The sequence below is a fragment of the Bicyclus anynana genome, chromosome 18, assembly GCF_947172395.1.
Source record: "Bicyclus anynana chromosome 18, ilBicAnyn1.1, whole genome shotgun sequence".
Classification (NCBI taxonomy): Eukaryota; Metazoa; Arthropoda; class Insecta; order Lepidoptera; family Nymphalidae; genus Bicyclus; species Bicyclus anynana.
The window spans coordinates 1,677,979-1,698,203 of record NC_069100.1 but is presented as its reverse complement, the minus strand read 5'-3'; the positions used below and the strand labels follow the sequence as shown (position 1 = coordinate 1,698,203).

At 39.0% G+C, this 20,225-nt stretch overlaps 1 protein-coding gene across 1 annotated transcript; it reads left to right on the top strand.

Annotated features, from left to right (window-relative positions):
* Positions 1-105: 105 nt before the first annotated feature.
* On the top strand, positions 106-20,005 carry LOC112046085 (uncharacterized). The gene is made up of 6 exons (XM_024082563.2): positions 106-683; positions 10,901-11,000; positions 11,523-12,147; positions 13,342-13,480; positions 14,947-15,084; positions 17,230-20,005. Exons 1-6 carry the CDS (start codon positions 338-340, stop codon positions 17,340-17,342), a joined length of 1,461 nt encoding a protein of 486 aa, XP_023938331.2. The 5' UTR covers positions 106-337; the 3' UTR covers positions 17,343-20,005.
* The last annotated feature ends 220 nt before the right edge of the window (positions 20,006-20,225 follow it).

Genomic DNA, 20,225 nt, shown 5'->3' with positions numbered 1-20,225 from the left:
GTACCTAATGTATCATTGTGCACGGAGTTTTACAAAGTTAAACCTACAATGGTATATTAATTACTAAAATTATCGGTGCATAATTTTACTGTTAATCCACAAGTTATTGATAAAGTTAATTACAAAACAAAACTTATCACTACAATAAATACTGGCCACATTGGCACTCGATCGCCATTGGCAACGGTTGTGTCAACAAAAAAAAAAGTTATGTTTACGAAGGAAAACACGAATGGCGGGTGTACATTTTGAAGTTGTGCGTTAAATATTGCGATGTAGGAGTGTTAATACATGGATTTTGAGTGTATTTTTCAGTTTATTTGTGTTTATTTATATAATGGGCAACTGTTTCGGTTTTAGACGGCGTCGTTTACGTCGTCACATAGTTCTAATACTAATCGGATTGGACAACGCTGGCAAAACCAAAACCGTGAACAATTTAGCTGGTGAAAATGATGATAAGGTTTTACCTACAGTCGGTTTCAAGGCAGTTAATCTTGTGCATAAAGATACACCTGTAACTATATACGATTTGGGCGGGGGGCCACATTTTCGTCAAATATGGCCACAGTATTACAGCGAGGTGCACGGAGTTATATTTGTAATCGATTCGAGTGATTTCACAAGGTTGGACGAGTGCAAATCTGTGCTGGAGGAGGTATTATCGAATGATAAAATATCTGGTAAGCGTTTTTACTGTAATTAATTATTTTTTTGAAGGTATAAAGTAGATACCTACTAACGAGCCAATGGAGTTCGTTCCACTTAAGTGTAAATATTGATAACATAGAGCGACCCTGAACTGAAATAAAATATTCAGAAACTAGTAAATGCATATTATATGTATACAAAAATACACAGAAACTTGCAAATGCATATTATATACGCACCTACCCTACCCTTTTTATAATGGATATGTTCCACTAAGCGATCACGAACGTCCAAAATGGGCGCTCTTGCAACGGTCCACATAGGCACATAATGACCAATGTCGTTGTGTTCGCAAGCGGTTAGGTAAATGTTGCGCTTTGATCACAGACGTCAAACAGTCAAATAAATAAAACTCATGCAAGGCTCACTCAGACCAATCACCGTTGTGATACAAGATACCAGACTTGTATAACACTCAAATTCACCAGCAAAACTGTTTGTCGTTTTTTAGAGGGTAAACTCACACAGGTATCTTGTGTCCTTACACTACACGCAACTATAAATTTAAATCGTAATACACACACGTGTAATTTTGACACAATGAAACATCGATTCTATAGATGCAGTTTGTATAAATTAATTAAACAAATAAAAACACCCGACTGCATAAAGTATAAAAAAACTGAAAAGAAAAAAACAAGCTCAGTCTACAAGTGTAGAAAGCAATTAGAAAACAGTCGTAGAATTGATCTGAGAAGGCTCATCATGCTCATTGTGGTCATTTATCGATAGGATAGGTTACTAATCTGTGGCGCGAATTTTGAAACTTAATATAATTGTTGTAGATTTATTTTAGTTAACCGTAGTTTAAAAATAGGTTTGAAATTGTACAAAAAATCAGTTTAGAAAACTGATAAAACTCCCTAATCCATTCCACTTGAGATTGTGATAACGCAAGCAAGTGGAACGGGCAAAACTGTGGTCGTAATCGTTGTGATCGCTTAGTGGAACGTAATCAATATATGTACGCGCCACGAGACAAGCGTGGAAGATTATTGGCCTAACCCCTCTTATTCTGAGAGGAGACTCGAGCTCAGCAGTGAGCCGAATATGGGTTGATAATGATGCTGACATTACACACTAGTACACTCGGACGTCGAGTGCACCACTCAGTGATCACTTGTTGGTTGCCTTGCGTTGCCCACGCTTTTCGGGAGTTATTCGTTATTAGATGACGATACCCTGAAAACTAATTTGAAGGCGGCGCTAAGCCCGTGTCCCGTTTCGGGAACACGAGCTGTGATAGCCCAGTGGATATGACCTCTGCCTCCGATTCCGGAGGGTGTGGGTTCGAATCCGGTCCGGGGCACGCACCTCCAACTTTTTAGTTGTGTGCATTTTAAGAAATTAAATATCACGTGTCTCAAACGGTGAAGGAAAACATGGTGAGGAAACCTGAATACAGAGAATTATCTTAATTATCTGCGTGTGTAAAGTCTGGCAATCTGCATTGGGCCAGCGTGGTGGACTATTGGCCTAACCCCTCTCATTTTGAGAGGAGACTCGAGCTCAGCAGTGAGCCGAATATGGGTTGATGACGATGCTAAGCCCGTGTAACGTTTCGAACGATAACGAATGGGCAAGGCAGGTCACGCAGCGTGTGCAAAAGCGTACGATCCGAGCGGCGACACTCGCCTGTTTAAGAGCGCGCAGCGTGTCGGTACGATATGGATAAAATTCGAAGCGCAAACGAGACGCCGAATTATGACTTTCACGTGAGTGAAAAGCACGGAGCGATTGACGCGCGACGCAAATTTTATGACGTGAGCGCCAAAACCATTTTTACCTAATTGCAAGTAAATTAAACAACATAACGAAAAACAAAATGGCCATCAAGATATATACCTAATTTTCTATACAAAACAAAAATTTAAGAAAATAAGTTTGCTTGTCCTGAGATTGAAAGCAAAATGTGAGCAAAACATGTATTTTTCAAAAAAATAAACTATCGAGAAAAGTTTTACAAATTGTGTATTTTGTATAGTCATAACGAAGCTAACACTTTGAAATATCATTTACCCAAATATCAGGCTCCTAACTTTTCCAGAATCTGAGATCCAGAACCATTTGTAACCACGAAATTACATATTGCACACTCTTAAGTCCCCCCTAGGGTACCCCGACCATGTACCTGTACGTTATTGCTAAAACACGAAGTGCGCCAGGTTTGGTTTCGTCGGTACTTCCGTTTTATGTTTTGAAGTCGGTTTTTTTTCATTAAATTTTTTTGTAAAATAATATTGGTAGGTATGTTATTTCTCATTTGTCATATAAATTTTAATTGTTAATTATGGGAAATTTTAATAAGTAGGTACGTTTATTTGTGCTATATATACGCCCGTAGCATACCAATATGTTCAAATGTAATTTTATTTATCAAACTTCCTTCCAGTAGAAACGAAATGATGAAACGAGTAGGTAGAAATAATAAAATCAGTCCGACGGTTGTACCGGTTTTAATGGGAAGATTATAGCTTGGCAACTGCGTTCGTAACACTCCCCATGGTTAGCGCGGGCCGGTGGGCGTGTAGTGATGAATGAAAAGCCCACGACTCATGCACCTCTCTTCCCCGCACGCATTACTTCACACCCGTGCAGTCTTTCCCCCCGTCGCCCGCATATCATGTTAATGTAATCAACGCACTTGCCAGACCATAAATAAGCCAATCGGCAGTTTTCTATAATGATTAAAAATTAACTCCATTTGCATAGCGACTAGCATGCTTCAACGACTATGTGATCGACCAATAGCGACTAAGTCGATAATAAACCTCTTTCTTTCGTCGCGTCTGTAGCGTATCCACAGTAATATTAGACCAATTCTTCTTTTGGAGTCGGTTATATTTTTTTTATTCTTTACAAGTTAGCCCTTGACTACAATCTCATCTGATGGTTAGTGAAAGTGATGAATGTTATCGCCGCGTAGCAACGACTTGCGGTATGGACGGCTTCAGTGTGCTCGTGGCGTTCGAGCTGTCCACATCTCTTATTGTGTAATTCTTTATGGATTACTTGGGATAGGCGGGGAGAGTGACTTGAGTGGAAAAGGGGAAAAGCTGTTCATTTTGGCTGGACACGTGATCGCAAAATTTCCGGCTTTATCCGGACGCCTGGTAACCCTATGCACGTCACTGTAATGGACACAGAAATCGTCATTCTCTGAAGTTAAATTAACAGTCGGGGCACACGCCGCGCAGTTTCAATAGTGTGGTTCCCGTTCCCGTAGAAATACGGGGATAAAATATAGCCTACAGCACTCGGGGATAGTGTAGCTTCCCAACAGCAAGAATTTTTGAAATTAGTTCAGTAGTTCTGGAGCCTATTCAATACAAACAAACAAACAATCAAATATTTCCTCTTTATAATATTATAATATACAACACATATTTACTTATTTATTTTATTAGAGTGTCGGCGCTAGTGTCGACCAGTGTACATTAGCTCCGTATAAATTTTCATTTAAAAATACAATACGTCAGATTTTTTAACAAAGATAAGTTTATTTCCACTCTAATTATCGCTTAGTATATGTGAAAGTGTTCGTGAGGTTTTTTATAAAGGATTTCCTATCTAAAACTGTGCTTAAAAACTGTGTCGTGCATCTATACAATAACACACCAGAAACATTCCAAATATCTATAATCTCTGGACTGAAGTGTTGTGCAAAACTTTTTCTGACTGGGCTTACTATCGAACCTGCTAAACATTGTCTCAAAGTGATAAAAATAGTTATTTTTCGCTGTGTGTGAACATTACGAATATATATTTTTTTTCGATGTGGGTATATAAATAATCCATTGTAGGACAAGTCGGTTGCGATATACCTAACTTCATTCGCACCTAAAAATTCACCAGTGCTATCAAACGTTTCGGTGGCGTATCGGTTACATACGTCGGACTCGAGCTCGAGGTACCCAGTTCGAAACCTACCACTGTGGAAGACTTTTTTTCATTTAAATATATATTTGTAATTTTTCTACAAATTAATAAATTAAAATGGTTGGAACTTGCGAGGCTTGCCGTGAGAATATCAGCGTTATTGTAAAAAGGATTAAATGCAATCAATGTAACAGCATGTACCATTCTGAATGTGTCGGATTTACTGGAGATTCAACATCCGCACGTACGCAATGGAAATGTCCAAGTTGTGTATCTAGTGTGCGTAAAGGTGGAGACAACAGTAACACACCGGTACGTACTGACAAATCACACAAGAATCCACGTTCCATTGACGCTGATTCCGAGGCTTCTGTGACCGGGCACGATAGCAGTGTGCCTCTCACAGATAATACTTACCTAATTAGCCGATTTGAAAACATCCTAGACGTGAAGCTTAAAACAATCAAAACTGAAATTATTGAAGAGCTGAGGTCCACAGTCTTTGCTGAATTAAAAAGTGAATTAGTACCATTGTCCTCTGAGTTCACCCAGTTGCAGGCGTCTTATAGCCAGCTCCAGACAGAAAATGACCATCTAAAGAACAACATGCGCTCAATGCAAGATCGTATCACTGCGTCTGAGGATCAACTCATCGAGATACGCTCACAGTTCGGTAGGCAACAACAGCAGGCAAGAATGAATAACTTAGAAATAGTCGGCTTGCCTCAAACTAGCAGTGAGTCTGCCACAAACCTCATAGTGAAAATTGCTAAACACGCAGGCGTCGAATTGAGATTGGACGAGATTGAATTTGCCCACCGTGTCCAGCCTCAACATACGATAGTTGGTAGACCCAAGCCCATAGTAGTAAAATTTACAGACCGCTTAACAAAAGATAAAATTATCTCAAATCTAAAAAAGAAGAAAGGAATCAGCACTAAAGATATAGGGCTTGAGGGCACAGGGAAGAAATTCTTTGTTAATGAACACCTAACTCCAGAAAACAAACAATTATTAAGGGCAACCAAAGGACTTGCAAAAGAAAAAGCCTATAAGTTTGTATGGGTTAGGAATTGTAATATTTTTTTACGAAAAAACGAAGAATCGCCAGCTTTATCTATAAAGACGGAAAAAGACTTGCTCAAGTTCAAATAGTCTTGTACATTTTACTTTGCAAAATTCTATTTATTCTTGTTAAAATCCCAATAATGTCTTCAATTTTGCTTAAAAATTACAATACTAGTAATAATACTCAACTTTTTATATCTCATAAAATACACTTTACACAACTTACTGACACACCTCACTCTGCAAACACACTTGCACACATACACACATTCATCGCGAAGAACACCTTACGGCTTTCTGAAACACATAATATTTGTAAGTTTCTCCTAACACTTTGCACAGGGAACAACTCAGCCAGACTATACAACACTTACGAATCAATCCCGAAATTAATAAATTACTACTACGTAACTCAATCAAAGAATGTCAGATCTCTAATAATCCTACTAATTACAAAACCACGTACAAAACTCATTAATAAAGCTTTTATATTAATATTACGGTACTTATTATGTATTTACAGTTTATGAGCCCATTAAAATAGTTTACCAAAATGTGCGTGGTTTACGTACCAAAACACACGATTTTAGACAAAGCATACTAAACAATGACTATGATTTAATTTTAATCACCGAATCGTGGCTGACGAGTGGCATCTATGATGGTGAGATATGTGACAGCAGATATGACGTCCTGCGATGCGATCGAAATCCTAAAACGTCCGATAAGAAGTTGGGCGGTGGAGTGTTACTGTGTGCGTCAAAAAAATTACATATCCAACGCCATGATGAATGGTCCTGTCCAGGTGTTGAGTCTCTATGGGCTACTATACCATCTGAATATATTAAAACCCAAAATCGCAACATCCATATTGGGTTGATTTATGCGCCGCCTGACACCTGTCTCCCGACACGAATAATTACAATATCTTCTCGCCTTGCTGAAATAGTTGCATTATATCCAAATGACTACATCCTACTGGCTGGAGACTTTAACTTGCCGAACGTCACATGGTCAGACTCTGGGCCAGCTTTAAATAGAAGCGGCTCAATAGATTTGCAAAACGCTTTCATAAATATTAATGATGTATGCAATTTATCAGATCTAAAACAACAGAATACTGTTGAAAACAGTAATCATAAAATTTTGGATCTGTTATTTAGCAACATTGAATTTAATGTACATAGATGTACCTACCCCCTTGTTCCTGAGGATAAACACCATCCGAGTGTCGAGTTTAATTTCTCTAGTCTACTGGTACGTAATGCCCCTAAGAAACCTGTTCAGCGGCCTGACTTCTTTAAAGGTGAGTATACAAAAATAAACGATTATCTTTCTAAAATTAAGTGGCATGAAGTGCTTTTGGGGGATTCAATCAATGACGTAGTAGACATTTTTTACTCGTACCTAAACGAATGTATAAAGCAATTTATTCCGGTAAAAGTAAAATTCAAATCTAACTTTCCTGTTTGGTACTCAAAGTCTTTGATCCATATAATAAAAGAAAAGCATCAAAAGCACAGGAAATGGAAGACGGGAAATAACCCACGAGACTATGATGAGTTTGCAATATTGAGGACGCGACAAAAACTTGTCCAGAAGAAGTGCTTTTCTTCATACTCTGAGCGTATGCAAACTTATATCCATAAGGACCCGAAAATGTTGTTTTCCTACATGAAATCTCTGAGGACTAATACAGTTGGCTACCCTACTAAACTGACGCTAGGACAAACAACATACACGGATTTAATTTCGGCTAGCAATGGGTTCAGTAAATATTTTGAAAGTGTTTTTGCAAAACCTGCGACATTGTACGATGCCCCGCTTTCTATCAGCACGACACAAAATGAATCAATTTGCAAAATTATAACTGACGAAACCGAAGTCCGTAAATTGTTAAAAGCTCTAAAAACCAACAAAGGATCCGGCAGTGATGGCATTCCCCCTATATTCCTAAGCAAGTGCGCTTCTTCTTTGGCTAAGCCTCTGTCCATCATCTTTAACTTATCTATAAATTCTTTCTCTACCTTCCCCGATAAATGGAAAGAGGCGTTAATCGTTCCAATTCACAAAAGTGGATCAAAAACTCAGATAGAGAATTACCGGCCCATATCCATCCTAAATGTTATGAGTAAGCTGTTTGAGACGCTTGTCTATAGTCACATTAGCCCTGTTATCTCAAGGTCGATCCCAAACCAGCAGCACGGATTCATGAGGAATCGCTCTACTGTTACGAATTTGGCTATATTTACTGACTATGTGTTGAGAAGTATGGATCAAAGATGCCAAGTAGATGTAATATATACAGATTTCGAAAAAGCCTTTGACCGTGTCGATCATGTAATCTTATTACAAAAACTGAGCACTTTAGGGATAAACGGAAGTCTCTACCGATGGTTCACATCTTACATTAAAAATCGCATGCAAGCAGTGGTATTGGGATGCGCCAGGAGTAATTTTATATCAATACCCTCAGGGGTACCCCAAGGATCTATTTTAGGTCCTCTTTTGTATAATGCTTACCTGTTTGACATAGGAAACAGCTTTGCTCACGCCGAACACTTGTTGTTTGCAGATGATAAAAAAAATTTCCTTAAAATACGCAACCAGGATGATTGTCATAAGTTACAACAAGATCTTGATGCCTTAACTGAATATTACTCCAGAAACAGAATCATTGTAAATGTTAATAAATGTCATCACATAACTCTGAGTCGTAAAATAAACTCAATAACATTCGACTATAAGATTAATAACATGCAAATTGTTAAGGTTAATACTGTTAGAGACTTAGGCATAAGCGTTGATAGTAAACTCTCTATGAATGATCATGTTGATGTAGTAGCTGACAAAGCGTACAAACAACTCGGTTTCATAAAGCGAGTAACACGCAACTTTAATAATATTGAAGCCATAAAAACACTATACTTCGCGTATGTCCGAAGTACCCTTGAATACGCTAGCAACATCTGGTCGCCCTACTATGTCATACACACACAACGGCTTGAGTCCATCCAAAAACAATTCCTTAAATATTTGGCATTCAAGGAATTTAAAATATTTAATAGTTATGAGGATGCTTGCAGGCATTACAAAATTGACACACTAGAAAGGAGAAGAAACTTAAGCGATATGTTACTGCTTCAAGCAATTTTAACAGGCAGACTGGATTGCCCTTCCTTGTTGTCAATTTTTTCTATCAACGCTTCATCTTTCAGACCACTACGTCGACACACAGCGTTACTGAGTGTTCCCAAATGTAATACTATATATGCGCAAAATTCTATAGTATTACGTCTGGCCCGAACATATAATAAAGTTTATTACAATTTAGATTTATTTTACCTATCTAAAACACAACTTAAAAAAGAAGTGATTAAGTCACACAGAACTTTATAATTTACACTTACACACACACGCACACAAACACACACACACACACAAACACGCAAACTTACACACACACTTACAAAATTTTGTTAAGATTTTTTAGAACACTTTTATCTTTTAATGTTAATATAGGTACCCGAAATTGTATTGTAGCTTTGTATAATATGTATATTCTGTAATCTTTGTGGCCTTAGTTTTAAGCTTATGTAATCTAATAATTATGTACCTACTGTTACGCTGTTGATTACAAATAAATCTATAAAATAAAATAAAATAAAATAAATTATATACTTTATTTATTTAATCATCATCATCATCATCATATCAGCCGATGGACGTCCACTGCAGGACATAGGCCTTTTGTAGGGACTTCCAAACATCACGATACTGAGCCATCTCCATCCAGCGAATCCCTGCGACTCGCTTGATGTCGTCAGTCCACCTGGTGGGGGGTCGGCCAACACTGCGCTTACTAGTGCGGGGTCGCCATTCCAGCACTTTGGGACCCCAACGTCCATCGGCTCTTCGAACTATGTGCCCCGCCCATTGCCACTTCAGCTTCGCAACTCGTTGAGCTATGTCTGTGACTTTGGTTCTTCTGCGGATCTCCTCATTTCTGATTCGATCACGCAGAGATACTCCTAACATAGCTCGTTCCATCGCCCGCTGTGTGACTCTGAGCCTTCTTATGAGGCCCATAGTTAGCGACCAAGTCTCGGAACCATAGGTCATCACTGGCAACACGCACTGTTCGAAGACTTTTGTCTTCAGGCACTGAGGAATTTCGGACGAAAAGATGTCGCGAAGTTTCCCGAATGCAGCCCAGCCGAGTTGGATTCGACGGTTCACCTCTTTCTCGAAATTGGACCTACCTAACTGGATCATATGTCCTAGGTATATGTATTCGTCTACAATTTCGAGTGCAGCGTTCTCGACTATAACTGGGTGGAGCGATACATGAGCATTACACATTATTTTTGTTTTGGCCATGTTCATTTTCAGGCCCACCTGTTGAGAAACGCTGCTGAGGTCATTGAGCATAGTACTAAGGTCATCCAGAGTCTGTGCCATGATGACTACATCATCCGCGAACCGCAGTTGAGTGATGTACTCGCCATTGATGTTGATGCCAAGTCCGCCCCAGTCCAGAAGCTTAAAGACGTCTTCCAGTGCGGCGGTAAATAGCTTCGGAGAGATCACATCTCCCTGACGCACTCCTCGCTGCAACTGGATTGGCCTCGTAGTCTGATCCTGAATACGGACTGACATAGTGGCGTTTTCGTACAAGCACTTCAACGCTTGGATATATCTGTAATCAATTCGGCATCTCTGCAATGACCTTAGCACAGCCCAGGTTTCCACCGAATCGAAGGCTTTCTCATAGTCCACAAACGCTAAGCATAGTGGCTGGTTATACTCGTAAGTCTTCTGTATAACTTGCCGCAGCGTATGGATGTGGTCTATGGTACTAAAGCCTTTTCGGAAACCGGCTTGTTCGGGAGGCTGGAAGTCGTCAAACCTTTATTTTAACCTATATTTTATTTATTTAATACTCTTTATTTATTATAATAAATAAGAAGAAGTAGAATACAAAAGGCGGCCTTATCGTTTAGTAGCGATCTCTTCCAGGGAACCTTAGGCTTAGGATCTTATCAATTGGTCTAGGTCTGACTGGTAGGAGGCTTCGGTCGTGGCTAGTTACAACCCTGCCGGCAAAGGCGTACCGCCGACCGATTTAGCGTTCCGGTATCAAGTTAGCGCGCTTAGATTACATCATCACTTACCATCAGGTGAGATTGTAGTCAACTTGCAAAGAATAAAAAAAATATATAATTTGTTTATTTGCACAAAGGTAAACCGATCTTAGTGCTAGCCAACAAGCAGGACAAGTCAGGCGCGCTGGACGACATCGATGTGGTGGAGAAACTCAACATCGAGCCGCTGGTGAACAGGTGAGACACTTAGTTCACGAGACAGCCACATGACCTATCATGCGACCGAGTGAAGAGAAATAGACAAAATAAAGATAAGATAATATAATCTAATGGCAGAGGAGTTGTCCCAGTCCCATCTCTTTTGTGCCAACGCAATGAAAGAGATTGCTGTTGGTTGAATTTGACCTATTTCTCTTCCAAGACCAAGACTAAGAAAACCAAACTGTATGGTTAAATGATTTTTTTTAAAAGAGCAACTTTTGGGTTTCTTGCCGGTTTCTTCTCCCACGATTCTACCACCTTTCTTTGAATCTTTACACTGACTTTCAACTGGCGTATCAAAAGTGCTTGTAAACTGAGCCTACTTGAAATAAATGAATTTTGAATTTTGCTTGGTTTTCTAATAAGAAAAAATTTGGTCAAAGACCGGACTGCAGTTTTTATCAACAAAAAATAAAAATTAAACGTTAAAGAAGTAGAAAACGCAAGATCTTTCATATCTAAATTTAAAATTATTTAGATATTTTGTATTTTCTCTAGGTATAGATGCCCAACGCTGGTCGAGTCGTACAGCGCGCGCGTCGAGACCAACGCAAAAAAGCCAAAAATCGACCCCGGCCTACGGAAAGGGTACCACTGGCTCCTGAACTACATCGTGAAACGTTACGGAGATATAAACCTGCGCGTGCAGACAGACATTCACGCCGAGCTGGAGCGACGCAAGCGCATGTCGCAACCGTCGAACAGAGCTTCCCAAACTTTCACAGCGCTGAGCGACGACATCGCCACCCAAACCGGTTTCGAAAATCCAAATTTCGAAATTCCAAAATCCTCAAAAACCTCCGATGAATCCAAAGATTCTAATCTAAAAGATTTAGGCAAAGGTTTAATACTAGTCAAGCCTATAAGGAAACCGAACAGTATAGATTCGACTATAACCATAGAGAGCGTAGAGGAATCGGATCAGAGTAATGTTGCCAGACCAAAACTGTCACCGTTATTCGGAAGGGCTAGCAACACTTCTACCAATGAGACTGTTAGGATAGAGTTGGAACCGAGGTCTGAGTTCAGGAAACTCTCGCCTATAGTTAGGAAGAAGAGCGCTGTGAATCACATAGACTTCAAGAATCGACCGCAGTCCAGTCCTACTTATGCTAGGAATATGGTACGTTGTTGTTTTGCAGTGGAATTCATAGACGTTGTGGGGGCGCCCCCAGGGGATCGTTTACCCGCTGAGTGTCTTTTAAACTCGATGCGTTTGAGAATTCGAGGCTCAGACATTGGGTGAATGGTCCCCTGGATTAATTGCATTTTAGCATCTACTTTCTGACGCCGCGCGGTTTCACCCGCGTGGTTCCCGTTCCCGTAGGAATATGGGGATAATATATAGCCTATAGCCTTCCTCGATAAATGGGCCATCTAACACTGAAAGAATTTTTCAAATCGGACCAGTAGTTCCTGAGATTAGCGCGTTCAATCAAATAAACAAACAAACTCTTCAGCTATATAATATTAGTATAGACTAGCGGAAGCCCGCGACTACGTACGCGTGAAAGTATATGTAAACTTTTAACTACCCCTACCCTACCCCTACCCTGCCCTACCCTACTCCTTCCCAACCCTACCCTATCCTTCCCTTACCCTAGTCCCTACCCCTACCCCTACCCTACCCATTAAGGCTGCACACTCGACACGCGAAGCTTAAAAAATGGAGTAACTTCTCCCGTTTTCCCAACATTTCCCTTCACTGCTCTGATCCTATTAATCGTAGCGTGATGAAAAGTATACTATAACCTGCCCAGGAGTATAAGAAATAATAGTACTAAGTTTCGTTAAAATCCGTCGAATAGTTTTTGTTTCAATAACGAACATACCACGCGGCGAAAGCTTAAAAAATTGAGTAACATCTCCCGTTTTCCCAACATTTCCCTTCACTGCTCTGCTCCTATTGATCATAGCGTGATGAAAAGTATACTATAACCTGCCCAGGAGTATGTTGAATAATTGTACCAAGTTTCATTAAAATCCGTCCAGTAATTTTTGTTTCTATAAAGAACATACAGACAGACAGACAGACAGACAGACAGACAGACAAAAATTTTACTGATTGCATTTTTGGCATCAGTATCGATCACTAATCACCCCCTGATAGTTATTTTGGAAATATATTTCATGTACAGAATTGACCTCTCTACAGATTTATTATAAGTATAGATGAAGTGCATGACATGAACGACAATCATCTTCGTGTATGAAAAAAAATCGAAGTTTACCTCTTTAAAATATTATATCTATATATTATGTACATTAATTGATGATATTTAAATGTCATGTAATTGCATAACATTTATGTTGTCAGTTCTCGCAATCCAGTAAGAACTCGTCGATCGCCGAGGAGCCGAGGGACGAGGGTCGAACCCTGGACCGCAAGCACCGCGTGCTGCTCAACGAGGCGGACCTGGCGACTGCGCACCGAGAGATTGTGTTAACTGCTCGAGGTAAATGTCACAACTTATACTTATTGTATTTGTTTTCCTTTACTCAATAGTAGTAATCATATAAACTCAAAAGTAATATCTGAATTTACTTGTAATCATATTATAAACTCAAAAATAATACTATAAAAAAGTAAGATTTTATTGCTTGTTTCTTTGTGACGATTTAAATCAATAACAACTGCTCGAGAGAAGATTTGAAAAATTCTGTGGGTTAATTTATTTAATTTTTTATTCTTACTTAGCTTCCTTACATTAAACGTTACATTTTTCAATATAAAGAACTATTAACGTAAACGCACAAATAACAAAGATATTTGTAATTTTGTTTGATTTACAAATCTAACGATCATTTTGATCAACGTCATTAAGTCGTGCCATTTTGTATGGGGCGTTTTTTAGGGATCCTTGGCAGTACCGCAAATATGACTCTTTAAATCTTTAGCTCCGAAAGTAATGAACGCAGGTATCATGTTACTTGCTAACATTAAATTCGCTTTACTATTGTCATATTCCTAATTTATATACAATTTAAAAAACCTATCCTTATTTAAGGAGGAAGCCTGAAAATTACGCCATTGACTAAAAAGTTACGGAGTAAAAGATTAGCTCCGGTCGGACATTTAAAAGAGTAAAAGGGTTTAAAACAGATTTTTAATTATTTTTATTAATCGACTTCAAAAATAAGGAGAAGGATCTCAATTCTACACGTAGGTATATTATTGTTTTATATGTATGTATATGTCACATACAGCCTTGCAGCGAGTCGCAGGGACTTGCTAGATGCAGACGGCTTAGCCCCTTTTTTATTCTTTACCAGTTAGCCCTTGGCTACAATCTCACCTGATGGTAAGTGATGATGCAGTCTAAGATGGAAGCGGGCTAACTTGTTAGGAGGAGGATTAAAATCCACACCCCTTTTCGGTTTCTACACGACATCGTACCGGAACGCTAAATCGCTTGGCGGTACGTCTTTGTCGGTAGTGTGGTAACTAGCCACGGCCGAAGCCTCCCACCAGCTAGACCTGGACTAATTAAAAAAATCTCAATCGGCCCAGCTGGGGATCGAACCCAGGACCTCCGTTTTGTAAGTCCACCGCGCATACCACTGCGCCACGGAGGCCCTGTAGCTAAGTGGCACGTCGGTTCTCTTTCTACGATCGCAAACGCTTCGAAACCTAGAAAAATGTATGGGAATGACAGATCTTGCTCACGTGACCTGTCGATAGCAAATGTCATTCCCATACATCTTTCTAGTTTTCAAAGCGTTTGCGATCGTAGAAAGAGAATCAATTTGCCACTTGGCTACAGCGGCAGAATCGTTATGTTTGGACGTCCATCGGCTGATATGACAGTGATGATGATGAGAGTTTTCGATTTCTGGCGAAAAATAATTAGTACGGAGCCCTCTGTCGGTGGGTTCGACTCGCACTTGTCCGGTTGTTGATTCGGCTCTTGTCTCGCGGCAGAGCACACGTCGTCCGATGTGACGCACGCCTGGAGCACGTTACCCGCCGCGCCGCGCCCCGCGTCCGCCTCGCAACTGCTGCGCCGGCAGTTGGAGCTGGGCCCCGCCACGCCAAACAAGCGACGACTGAGCCTTCGCCGTGAGTGACAAAATTATGTTGTGTTTTCGCTCCACATAATCATAACGAGATAGAAGTGGGTACTTATGTTTTGTTTGTGTCATCATCATCAACCCATATTCGGCTCACTGCTGAGCTCTAGTCTCCTCTCAGGATGAGAGGGGTTAGGCCAATAGTCCACCACGCTGGCCCAACGCGGATTTACATACTTCACACTCGCAGTGAATAAGGAAATACTCTGGTATGCAGGTTACCTCACGATGTTTTCCTTCACAGTTGGAGACAAGTAATATTTAATTTCTTAAAATGCACATAACTGAAAAGTTGTAGGTGCATGCCCCGGACCGAATTCGAACCCACACTCTGTGGAATCGGAGGCAGAGGTCATATCCACTGGGCTAGCACGGCTATATTGTCGATTAATAACTCTGAACCGACTGGTAATATGGCCTCTCTCTTCCGTTGCGATGGTATGGTAAGAGAGGGATAATTCAAGTTCGGTCGCTATTGGTCGACTATGCCTTTTCTCTTTACCCCCGCGTGGCGCAGTGGGTAGTGACCCTGCTTTCTGCATCCACGGCCGTGGGTTCGATTTCCACAACTGGAAAATATTTGTGTGAAGAGCATGGGTTTTTTCCAGTGTGTGTGTGTGTGTATTTATACATTATATAAGTATTTATCTATACTATCTATACTAATATTATAAAGAGGTAAAGTTTGTAAGTTTGTAAGTTTGTCACATTTTTTAAATGGGGTAATCTTCGGAACTACTGGTCCGATTTTAAAAATTCTTTCACCAAGTGAATGCTACATTATCGGGGAGTGCTATAGGCTATATTTTATATTGGTATCATATATATTAGCCGAGTTATCACAGTTTTTGTCATACAGGTCGGACTGAAAATCCTCTTAAACAGACTTATTCGCATGCGCTGCCTTAACTATTGTGTAAAATTGAAATTAATGTATGAAGACTTTATGTATCTTTAAAAGTTCTACAAAAAAGTCCGCGACACCATATATATATCTTCTATATATTAGCAGATATAGTACCTTTTGTGTTTTAAAAATTATTAATTTTATATACTTAGGTTTACGTCATTATTTATACAACTAAACTTTAATCCTTATTAAAATAAATTATTTAATAATCACAAGGATATTATGGAGATAAGATTTGCCCTTTACAGTATGTTAATTACTTAAATAGTTTCGGAGATAATACAAAGTTTCTAAAAGACGCAGAAATTCCGCTATATGACGCCCGGCGCTTTCATTTACGTAGTTCCCGTTCCCGTGTGAATATGGGGATCAAACATAGCCTATGACACTCTCAAATAACGTAGGTTTCTATTGGTAAAACAATTTTCTAATCGGTCCAGTAGATCCAGAGATTACCTCCTACAACCACACGAACATTACCTCTTTATATTATTAGCATAAAAGTCTCTATTTCTCTTGGTCATACCACTACTCTCGAAGGACTGGACCGATTTTGCTAAGGGTAGGAGTAAGATAGAGAAGTTACAGGGTAGGGTAGGGTACGGGTAGGGAAGCGTAGGGGTAGTGTAGGGGTAGGGTAGGTTTAGGGCCGGGTTTAGGGTAGTGGTAGAGGTAGGGTAGTGGTAGGGTAGAGGTACGGGTAGGATAGGGAAGTGGTAGGGTAGGGGTAGGATAGGCGTGAGATAGGGGTACGGGTGGGATAGGGGTAGGAAAGGGATAGGGTACGGGGAGGGTAGGGGTAGGATGGGGGTAGGGTGTACTTAAGGTAGGGGTAGGGTAGGGGTAGGGTAGGGGTAGGGTGGAGGTAGGGGTAGGGTAGGGTAGGGGTAGGGTAGATGTAGGGGTTGGGTAGGGTAGGGTTGGGGTAGTGGTAGGGTAGGGTATGGGTAGTAGTAAAGTTGACATCGAAATTTACGCGGACGAAGTCGCGGGCGTCCGCTAGTATGTAGTATATAAAATATAAATATAAACGTATATGAAAATTATAATATCAACTGTCTTAGCACCCATAACACAAGCTACTCTGTATGCTTACTTTGAGGCTAGATAGTGATGTGTATTGTTTAAGTATATTTATTTTTTATTTATTTATGTTATGGCGCACATCTTAGATCTTCTGACAACGCGTGTATGGAGTCTAATACATCCAATTTGTTTTCCTAGATATGCAACGCAACAAAACCAGCCCAGAACGCAACACAATGCTCATATACGAGCCCAAAGCGAAGAAACATCTAGATAAGGGCGACTTTGAGACACCCACTGCGATTAATTAAAATTATCTCTTTAGTATTTAAAGTAATAGTCTGAGAGCTGGTCGACATTTTTGGGCAGGGTCTTAAGCAAGATGAAAACATACTGTACCTCACTTATAGGTACTACTCTAACCTGCTTGCTGCTTGCCACACAGTACCAGTGACGTGGGAAGTAGCGAGGGAAGTTAGCAGAGAAGTTGTTTGGACACGTTACTGGTCCTGGCGCATTTTATGCCGCTCGTCCTGCTCACCGCTCCCTATTTAGTCGAATTAAAGCGAGCGCGAGTTGAAAGTCAATACGGGACGTTGTGGTTATTTGCGAGAGTAGACAGGGCGAGCAACTTGATGCCCTAAGCAATCTTCCCCTATCCTTAAGTGAACTACTACTACTAAAAATTAAAAAAAAAAATTAATTATACGTACCGTAGAATATGTACCTAACTATCTAAATCAACATCAATTTAAAACGGCGGGGTTTTTAAATTGTTTTGTCTTTTGTGTGCTCCTTTTTTCTCGGTCGTATCTGGTCCCCCCCCCTAGATGCCCTAGATCCCCCCTACACGGGATGCCAATTCTTGCTACTAATAGTCTCAAATACCTACCCAAAAATGTTGACCAGCTCTTCCACTATAACTTGGGTGCTTTTCAATACTTAATACTGAAATAGAAAATGTGAGTTCTGAGAGTTTGGTTTACGACGCGACACACGAACGCGCTCATGATTAAGAACCTTGGTTTTGAGCATCGTACTTTGACAGATTTACGTGATCCAAATGATTTTACTAAATGTTTATATTATGAATACTTGAATGCATTACCTATTTTACAAAAGTTTAATTATTCCTATAAATAATAAATTCGCTGGCGTTTACAAGTAGGTAGGTACCTATTATATTATAGATAGGTTAGAATTAGTGATGTGACGGTGCTTTAAAAATGTACATCCGCTGATACATAATATAGGGATATGCAGCACATCACTCGTAGAATTAGTATTGTTCATTTGATCCCGGTTCCTGAAACGGCAATCAATTTCGTGTGTGACCTAAAAATGTGTGATTATTATTATTTCCAAATTCAGTTGCTATTTACAGCAACTTGATATTCTGATTAGTTATCAGAAATTTATTTAATTAATGAAACATAATTATTAAATTGATTTTTTTAAACGGAGTAAAACTGAGAGTAAATTAGCCGTTATCAATAGGCCAGTGGTATTATAATATTGATCGGCGTTTCAGAAATCGATCTGTAATTGTTTGTTGATTTTATAGGGAAATTATTGTTAAAAAATATACGTTGTATTATAATTAAACAATGCTATAATAATAATTAATGTTTTAATGCTAATTTGATTTGTTTTCTACGTAAGCTTTCACGTTATGTCAATCCAACTAAATTGTATGGAATAATTTCCATATAATATGATTTACACTTACATTTTTTAATGTGTACTAAGAGCACCTATGTTTAACGATTTGTTAAGTTTCGTAGCTACATTTATGAATATTGCGTTGTTGTTTTTTCTTAGTCCTTCAATATCTAGTGATGCATAACTTCAAGTCAATATTTAGTTAAGTATTTGGTATATTAAATAAAATACATTATTCTAAACACAGGGTACAGTATATTTGTAAATATGTATAATGATAAAGTACTAACAAGTACATATTTTAAATATATACACTATGTTAGTTAAAGAATTTTCCTACCTAGAAAACAATAATGAATATTTCAAATAATATATAATTCTAGCTATGACTCATAGCTTCTTTTTATGTATAACAAACGAAAAACTTATCAAAGCGAAAAATCTAATAAAATATCTAAAAAAAACTAAAATACACTTCTGCCATGATGTCTGAAAAAGTTAACAAGGAAAAACTGATGTAAGAGTGAGTGATTGAAATACTCATTATGATGACGTCTCTTATGAGACTCTGACCTGATTATCATTACCGTGGTAAGAAACCACGTCCACTACGTAAGAAATCGGGATATCAATGTCATACGTGTACTTACTGAATGTAATAACCATGTTAGCGAATCGGCCTGTTAAACTTAGGTAATTTTTAATTCTGGTTGCCAAAATGACGATTCGTTAACAAGTTTATGGCAATTCGTTAACAAATATATCAAGGATACTTTTTTTTGTTTGATTTTTGTCCGATTTGTCAAAAATTTGGTGACTTTGGATTTCCATACATAAACACATGGTTAGAATTTGAATTATTTTATATAAATGTTGACGGATGTTAATTGTTCATTTGAACAGCCGTTCTGAAACTGGTGATTAAGATTTTCACTTCGTGTTTTAGTGGACCAATTATTAAAAATATAAATAATAATTATTATTAATTACTGTGTTATAGTCGGTTGCAATCCTTATGACGTTTCGGAATATCGTATCGTATGCGTTAAGCTGCGCAATACAAGATTTTAGGTATCAGCGGTAACAAAGAGGCACGGCAGGGCATCACCCCGCGCACCTCCCTCCCACCCACTGTCACACGTCTTGACTTGTTATGCCGACACGCAGCTCGTTTCAGCTATATCATAAATATTGCATCCGACTATACCTACTATAAAAATATAAATAAAGAATTTCGATTATTAGCTAGTGAATAGTTTAATTTTCTATTTTGTGTACCTTGTACTTTAATAAATAAATATGATTAAATCTATTAATTTGTGTTTATTAATCTACCTATCCTGAATTTCGTTTGTAGGATTTCTGAGGTCATGGATTTCTTTTTTATTCTTTACAAGGCAGTCCTTGACTACAATCTCATTTGATGGTAAGTGATGATGCAATCTAAGATGGAAGCGGGCTAACTTGTTAGGAGAAGTATGAAAATCCACACCACTTTCGGATTCTACAAGACATCGTACCGGAACGCTAAT